An 8488-nucleotide genomic window follows, 5' to 3' on the forward strand; every position below is an offset into this window, starting at 1 on the left:
CGGACCCTTTCCGATAGGAGTTGGCACTGCTTGGTCTTTCACACGGGCTTCTGCCTGACCCTGAATCCACGCAGCCAATAACCGACAGTTCAGTACAGTTCAGTGGTGCACATTTCCCTTCATTTACAGCTGTGCTAAATGCAGGACAACCGATGAGAGGCTGCCAGCCAGCCCTGGGGACACGATAGGGGTTGGCCCAGTGAATGACAAGTGAGGGGCAAGGGGCTCGAATGCAGCCCTCCTGCGCCCACCCTGCTGAGCGCACTGCTGCCTGCACAGTGCCTGGTGAAGCTCAGGAGCACAGCGTTGGTTTTGCTGCTGAAATAGCAGTGTGCAGAGCAAGTAATGGAGAGCAGATGAAGCAGTTTGCTAAAGATCAATATTGCTAAATAAATACACAGAGCTCAGTGAGCAAAGCCTTTTGTCCCAGCTTAAACACGCCTCTCCTTTTTTCATTCCACGTGTAAGCAGAAAACTTGCTGCAGCGGTAACATCTCTGGCTGCAGTAAGACATCTATCTGTAGGTAATCAGAGATGTTTTTGTTTTGAAACCTGCTCCATATAGGTGTGGGGAACAACTTAATCACAGTCTGTAAGATGGACAGGAGCCAAACCACTCAGAGCTTCAGGGCTGCTCAGCTCTGGCATTGTCACCGAGACGGAATCGGACCAAATACAACCAGAATCTCACCAGGAGTCAAAACTTCCTATAGTCTGGGGGGTTCTGAGTGCAAGGCCTTGCCTCAGCCACAGCCCTGTACGTCCACGCAGTGCAGTGTGCAGCAGGGCTGCAGCCACAGGACAGCAGGGCAGGCGTGGAGCTGCAGCTTCGTGCACGTGGGCACAAGTACGGCAGGCAGCGGGCAGGGCGCAGGGAGCAGCCATGGGGCATTGCAGCAGTTCTGCTGGGACACAGCTTCTGCCCCAGCCCTTGGATGCTGATAAATAACTGCCCTGCTCATTGGTGACCTGAAAGGATTTTTGTTATTTAAAAACTTAGGCTGCAAAATTTTCCTGGTCATCTTTTTCCCCACGGCTGCTTGAGGAGGCTCTGAGAAGCTCAAAAAGTAGGGCAGGACTTTCAGATAGAGAGAAATCTTGGCAATGCTGTCATTGACTTCTATAGGTACGGGCTCTTTTATCACCTGGGGTTTTATCTTATTTGAGTAAATATTTAAGCATCTTTTTTTCCAAGGTTAAAAAAAAAAAAAAAAAAAGCTTATGCAAAATACAGCTTTTAATGTCAAGGGGGATCATTCAGGTCAACTTGCTGTTGAAAAACCTGTATGTTCATGTCCTTCACAACTGTGCTTGCTTCTCATTCAAACACCCAGCTCTCAATCTCTGTCTTTGGAATAAAGCTTACAAGGACAAAAGTAATCTCCTCTGGGGAGAAGCGTTACAGCAGTCAGTACTGGATCCTCCATGTGCTCTATATGGACCTGAAAGCATCTCTGGGCCTTCACTGAATAACCAAGGGGAAAGAAGGAGCACCTACAAAAATGGAAAAAGAAAATCCCTAAAACCAGGACTCAATGGCATGGAATGAATGCTATGTTGAACCACAATCTAAAGGCAGCAGACGTCCAGCTCATGGCCAGCAGTGGAGCAGCTTGGGCTGGTGAGTGGCTCCAGAACAGGTGACCATGTGGGTAAAGCAACCCAGCTTAAAACAAAATAGAGGTATAGCAAGGAAGCGTGCGGCCCTTGGGCCCTTTCCACAGGGAAGGCTCAGGCTGGACAGGGCAGAAAGGCTGGAACCCTCCCTGCTTGTACCTGAGAGCTTCTGGACTCCCAGGAGGATCTGTGGTGGTTCTTGTAGCAAGAAGTAGAAGACACACAGAAATTGCCAGTTCCAGCCAAGTTTCACCAGGGAAGCAGCTGCTGATTTTCATTAGTTCTTGCACAGTGGACCCAACTGTAGCAACAGTGCTATTTGTGCCCTCTACTAGCCCAGGGAATAAGGGTAGAACACCGTTCACAAGGGCTGAGGGTGCACAGGGAATAGATTCTCACACAACAAAAGAAGTTCATGTACATACTTCCTCCCATCCAAGAAACTTGTGATTCCATGAAGTTTTTCACCTTTCATATCAAAGAAAGTTGACTGACAACTAAAAAAAATAAGCAAGGCCTGGGAGTATAAGCAAGAGTATTAAAGTGATGACAAAGGCATTCCAGACCAGTGACTACAAGGAGTCTTGAACAAGCAAAGCTTCTAGGACTCTTCTGAAGGACTGTAACAGCAACAACAAAAGCATTCAAGAAACGCAGAACTCACAAGGCAACAGGTGATTTTATGATTCTATGAAAACATGATATGGGTCGTATTCATAAACATGTAAGAAAATGCATTTCAGATTAATTTATGTTACCATTATGTACAAATTATGTTTGTACTTTAGGATTTTCCTGCACGTTGCCACTTTTGTGGCTCTACCTACCTGGCAGGACAGCCGCATCGAAAGCAGCAGCAGATTTACACTAAAAACAGAGGCTGCTACAAGTGATGGCCCTGCAGTCTGAAACACTTCCAAAAACACCTACTTCAGCTTAATTTTAAAATGAGATAGTAATAGAAACCTGAAAAAACTTGATGTGCTTTATCGCTCCCTTGCATCCCAGGGTTCTGAGTGAGCTGGCTGATGTGGTTGCTGAGCAGCTCGCCTTCATGTTTGAAACGTTGTGGCTGTCAGGTGAGGTCCTTGGGGAACATCACTCCAATTTTTAGGGAAGAGAGAAAGGAAGACCTGGGGAAGGATAGGTGAACCTCACCTCTGCGCCTGGGAAGATCACAGAGCAGATCCTCCTGGAAGAGATGTTAAGGCACATGAGGGATGAGTGGGTGATGAGAGACAGATAGCATGGCTTCACCAAGGGCAGAGCGTGTCTGACCTGTCTGTGGCTTTCTGTGATGGAGTGATGGCACTGATGGATGAAGGAAGGGCAGCTGATGTCATCTACCTGAACATGTGAGAAGCCTTTGGCACAGACCTGCCTCACATCCTTATCTCTAAATTGGAGGTAGACTATTCAGTTGATAAGGAATTGGTTGAAAGGTCACTGCCAGAGGACTGTGGTCAATGGCCCTATGCCCAGGTGGAGGCTGGTGACAAGCGGTGTCTGTCAGGGGTCCTTTTTGGGGCTGGTGCTCTTTAACACCCTTATCAGTGACACAGGTGATGGGATCAAGTGCACCCTCAGCAATTTTGCAGATGAGAGGTGCAGCTGTGACAGAAGGAAGTGATGCCATCCAGGGGGACATGGGCAGGCTTCCCATTTCCCTTTCTGTCCTCATCCCTCCTCTGCCCCCACATCCCCCCTGCTTGTCTGTGCTGACAGCCAACCTCAGCTGTCAGAAGGGAACACCTGGAGAATCCAAGGGGAAGTTTCCCAGCAGGTTGCTAACACCAGCTGCTGCTGGGAGGATAGAAGGCCCAGCCAGGCCCTCAGGGAGAGGCTGAAACCCAAGATGCACTTTGGATGACTGGCACCTTATTGCCTCTGCCCAGCAAGAGGCCCACTTGCGAGAACGTGAGGCTTATTGTTTCAAGGAACACGGAAGCAAAAAGGGCTCCTCAGCTTGTTCTGGGAACAGAGGTGAAATGATAGGGACGGGGAGGGGGAAAAGAGTCACCCGTGTGGAGTCAGAGGGGGAACAGGGACACAGAGAACAGGTGCTGGGACAAAACCACTTGCCTGCTCCAACCCAGGTGAATGCAATTGGCCCTGTTTCCCTGCAGTGCCACAGGCAGAAAGAGGAGCACTGCATGCTGGTGTGGCCCAGAGCCCAAGGGTCTTTAAGGAAGCAGGAAAAGAGATTTGAGTCATTTCAGCTAGTAAAAGGAACAAAGCCCAGCTTTCCCCTGGGGTGAGTCAGCATCACTCAGCACCTGGGGAAAAAGGACTCCGTCTCTGAACTTCACCATCCCACAGCATGGTGAGAGGAAATGAGTGAAACGCTGAGGTCCAACTGGATTCCAGGCTCTGGGTCTTGGCCTGAGCCTGCGCAAAGCCACAAACCACGGGAAACTTAGAAATGAGCAGAACTTAAACTAAATCTGTCTTGCGCCACTTCCCCTTAGACAGCGATGCCCAGCTCCTCGCTCAGGCGCTTTGCAGCCACGTTGGCTTGTATTGATCCAAGGTGTTTCCACTGTGCCTCCACCCTGGGGATGAGGTACGAGGAGCTGACTCTCACCAGTACTCCCTGCTGTGCCCCCAACGGGCGGGGACTGCCAGGTTTTCACCGTTCAATTTTTCAGCTGATTAAGAGTGCCTGCCCCGATAAGCATTTCCTTGCATCACCTGCTCCGGCTGGTGACGGAATGGGCGCTTCTGCTGCCACTGCCCACACTGCAGGGAGTCAGGGGACAATTTCCCCAGCAGTAAGTGGGGGAATTGCGTCTACATTATGAAAGTCCCGACTGCTGTTAGTAGAGCTGCTTACATCAGAAGAACTTAGAAAAAAGGGAAGTTCCTGGCATCTGTTCCATGTGGGCATCTGTGGCAGTTCAGGGCACAGCACTTGGCATTTTCCATAGTAGAACCACTGAAAATGTGTTGTAAAACAGAAATCACTCTGAAGTTCAGATAACCAATGATGTTTCAGAGAGTTAAGGTGGGGGATTTGAGTAAGATTCTACAGCAGCTTTCAAAAGAAAAGCTAAAAGTTCATGATAGGCATTGCATCGACAGGTAGCAAGATCCTCCCTCAAAGTCCTTCTGCTATAAGAGAAGCTAAACTTTGAGTCTACAGAATATCCTGAAACAAGATGGAAGAAAGCACAGGTCCACAACCACTCCCAGTTATTGTTGGGATCACCAATTACATCTGGTAATTACAAACCTACTTGGTGCTGTTACACAGCAGTTCAGCCACAATGATGCTGTTCATGTCCTGGAGGTGTTTGTTAATCTCCAGGTGAAAGATTCACCAGGTCTTAGCAGAGCCTGTGCAGAAAACCCTTCAGAACACACTTGATATTGTAGCTTAGCTGCTACATGGGAGCAGCATAAGAATGTCAGCAGTAATGATGTTTTAAGTCTTTTTTTTGTCTGTGCTCCTATATCCTGTCTCCTACTGACCTCTTGCAAATGAAGGGGGAAAATAATAACTGTTAGGAGGCCATGCAGCCCTCTACCGGCCCGCACCAGCACTGCTGGAAGGCAGAGAGAGACCAAACGACCTGGCTGCTGGGGGGCAGAGCACAGCTCCGCTCTAATACTCGGTATTAAAAAGGGAGCACCAAAGTGCCATGGGTGGAAATGGTGTGGGAGGACCTGCAGTGAAAGTGCGTTACCACCACCTTTCCATAGAAAATTGATACAAGTGCTGAAAGTATTTAAAAGAGTCGTTTTTCTTTCCCAGCAAAAGCTTTGCCTCTGTAGCACTGACTCCATCTAACGTCATGCCAGTAAGACATGGACACTGACAGACAAATCTTTTGGATAAAACCAGAGTGTCTTCCCATCATTTCATATCGCCAGAAAGGGAATGGGAAAGATGCTCCCAACATGTTGACCTCAAGACATATTTCATAGAAAAGATGAAACCAATGCTGCAGTACCTTTATGTCCACATGTGTAAAGGTAAGCCAAAACGTCAGCCTGACAACAGACAGAAGGAATTGCTGGAAAGGATGAGGAAGGAACCAAGAATGGAGCTTTTCTCCATTTGTCCCTTCCCAACACCTCTAAACCACCCACACCTCCCCGACACCTGCATTTTGACCAGAACAAGCTGTTCCATTGCTCTGTGACTCAGCAGGAGTTTTACGATGTGAAATGCACTTCTGTTACAACAGAAAACAAGGCTGGCTAGCGAGCTCTATTGATTTCGTGCTGGAGTCAGCAGGACGGAGGAAGGGAAGGCAAGGCCGAGGCCTGATACATAACCTGGGGAGAGAGTTCCTACACATACAAGCTGCCTGTGTTCAGTTACAGACACGGCCGGCTCTTGGGGCTGGCCCAGGTGGTGCTGGCTGCTAATGCCACTGCTGCCATTGGCTCAGAGCACACAGACCACGGGTGGCAGCAGGGCAAAGCACCGCCAAGGCAGCGGCTCCTCTTCCAAGCCAAGCGGCACAGAGGTTTTGTCCCCACATCCCTGCTGACCTGGCTCCACAGTGAGGCCATCACTGGCCAACTCCACCTGTGTTCAAGAGCTGTGTATAGAATCACAGAAGGGTTTGGGTTGGAAGGGACCTTTCGGATCAACTAGGGGCATGGGTTAGTGGGAGATACTGGTGGTGATTGGACTGGATGATCTTGGAGGTCTTTTCCACCCTTGGTGATTCTATGATTTCCTTTCTCACCTCTGTGAGCAATTGTAAACAAATAGAGAAATTGTCTCCAAGCACACTCTTGTTCCACGTGCTGCACTGCAGTGGTTACCCCTTCCCCAGGCATTTTCTGCTCCATACAAACAGTATAGCTCAGCTCTGCATGAAGGAAACAAACACAGGGCGTGATGCTTCTCCTTCACTGACTAGACAAAGTCACAAACTCCTCTCGCTGAGATCAGTTACCCTCACTGTATTTAGCACATGTGAGCACTGGGCTCATGTATTAACCTTCTGTGCCACGAAACCTAGTGCCACCTCCCAAAGGGGTATGTTTTCCCTGACCTTGTCAGCTTGTGTGAGCTGACAAGCTCCACAAACAAACCAAGAAATCAAGGTAACGTGAATCTTCTCATGCTGGCCACCGAAGCCTAAACAGCTTTCCACAATTAAAGCAAAGCTTGAGGTTATTGGCCACATACTTCCAGTAATGCGCTTTGCAAACACTGGCTCTGCTGTACTGTCGGAGCAGCTGCAGCTGGCTGTGGTTTACAAAGAGCAGTGTGCTCTGCACGCCACTCAGTGCACGCATTGTGCAATACCTTGTTTAGGATGCGTTTTCCTGGAGTTGAGACTGCAGCACTGGACGTGGCTGGGCTCATAACCAGCCTGCAGTGCTCCTGCAAACCGCACAGCTTTGGGTCTGTACCTGTAATCCTGCTAGGGCAGCACTGGGGAGGAGGTCAGCAGCGTGCTGGCCCACACTACCATTAAAACTTCCTCAATTTGCTCCTAACATAGGGAAGGCCTCAACCAAAGGATTCCTGGCACAGCACCACCAGAGGGTGTTTCAGAGAAATAGCTGCGTCCAGGTGCACTGCGCACTGAAACATTTTAATAAATGTTTAATAAATCATTTTGCCAGGCTGGCCTGGAGAAACACACACAGAAATAAGAGCCAAGCAAATAGCAGATCACAGCCGACTTCTGCCACCACAGATTCACAGCTATTGGAGCTAGAGGGGGTGATTAGAATCTTTTTGTCTAATCTTTGGTCAGGGATCACAGGAGAGGCTGAGATCAGCAGCTGTTCAGAAAGGATTACAAAAATTTGGAAAAGAACCCCAAATGCAAGATCCGGCTTGCAATCTGCAAAGCACATACCTGTGCTGCAGGCACTTGTGGGCTCACGTGTATCCTCCAGCCTTGGAAATACAAGCTACCACCTCCAAAGCAGACTTGCTGTAAAAGCAGCAAATGGTTCTAACTTCAGACACTCACCCATTGGGCTGCACGAACACAACAGCAGGGTCAAGACTCAAATTTCATAGTGGTTTTTTTCCCCCCCTTCAAGTATCTTGTTTAAAGCAGCCGTCAATCACGAGCACAAATGCCTCCTTACAGCCCGCTTGTGCTGGGCCAAAGATAACGGCGCCATCGGGTCCCAGCGCTTCACACCACAGCACTCACCGATATGGGACATGGGGATGGGGTAGCTGCGCTTGGCCGGCGCGTTGTAGATCACAGCTGCCGTCGCACCCCTCCTGGCTGCCACCTTGATCTTTTCAGCAAAAGTGCAATTGCCTCTTTCAATCAGCGCGATCCACGGCGGTTCCGTGATGGTGAACTGGGTGTTCCAGTCGCAGGCTTGAAGACTGGCAGCTTTGGGAATGGCCACGAAGCCCTGAGCACTCAGCAGAGGAGAGTTTAACCCGTACAGGCCGCACTCGCACTGCTCGGACGCAGACCTGTTGCTGGTGCTGTTGAAGTAGAGCAAACTGACGAAGGCGCGCTCAGCAGTGGTGTCTGTAGTCCTGAACAGAACACCAGCGATCACCAGGAAGCAGGTGGCACCCAACGTGTTCCCTCGCTTCATTGCTTACTCGTCTGTGCTCAGAACGCAGAAGTCTATGGATATTCTCAGCCGGCGGTGGCCATAGTTAGCCCACAGCCTGCTGGTTAGTTTGAAATTTCAGTGCTGGCAGGAATCCGACACCACCCACACAGCTCCTCAGTGCGTCAACACACTTATCTCGAGTGGGGGCTGGGAGGAGCGCAAGGCACACCTGCCTATTGTGATGCAGACACACAGAACACAGGAACCTCCAAGCAACCCTCAGCTCTAACTTGCTGCTCTTCTCTCAGGAAGTGGATCTCCTCTCAGATCCCTCCTTTCTGGCTGAATTTGGGCTGTGATGCTGTTT

The 8488-nt window shown here is 49.6% G+C and overlaps 1 protein-coding gene across 2 annotated transcripts; it reads right to left on the reverse strand.

The window, feature by feature from the left end:
• Positions 1–2777: 2777 nt before the first annotated feature.
• Positions 2778–8347, reverse strand: LOC149915969 (E3 ubiquitin-protein ligase RNF133-like). Of its 2 annotated transcripts, none has more exons than XM_090150317.1 (3): positions 7755–8340; positions 6318–6443; positions 2778–2809 (listed from the first exon to the last, which is right to left on the reverse strand). In XM_090150317.1, exons 1-3 carry the CDS (start codon positions 8158–8160, stop codon positions 2793–2795), a joined length of 549 nt encoding a protein of 182 aa, XP_090006443.1. In that variant the 5' UTR covers positions 8161–8340; the 3' UTR covers positions 2778–2792. The 2 variants fall into 2 exon arrangements, with proteins under 2 accessions (XP_090006443.1, XP_090006442.1); XM_090150316.1 differs by lacking the exon at positions 2778–2809 and adding an exon at positions 5879–6167 and having other exon boundaries at positions 7755–8347.
• Positions 8348–8488: the final 141 nt, after the last annotated feature.

Source organism: Phasianus colchicus, chromosome 14, assembly GCF_987193195.1.
Source record: "Phasianus colchicus chromosome 14, bPhaCol1.hap1.1, whole genome shotgun sequence".
In the NCBI taxonomy this organism is placed as follows: Eukaryota; Metazoa; Chordata; class Aves; order Galliformes; family Phasianidae; genus Phasianus; species Phasianus colchicus.

Bases quoted from the DNA above. Each gene is read 5' to 3' on its own strand.
- LOC149915969 (XM_090150316.1), bottom strand. From the start codon at position 8,160: ATGAAGCGAGGGAACACGTTGGGTGCCACCTGCTTCCTGGTGATCGCT. The intron at 6,444-7,754 runs GTGAGTGCTGTG...TCCTTCATGCAG, and splicing joins CATCCCCATGTCCCATATCG to AGCTGAGCTATACTGTTTGT. The intron at 6,168-6,317 runs GTGAGAAAGGAA...TTCTATACACAG, and splicing joins GTTTACAATTGCTCACAGAG to CTCTTGAACACAGGTGGAGT.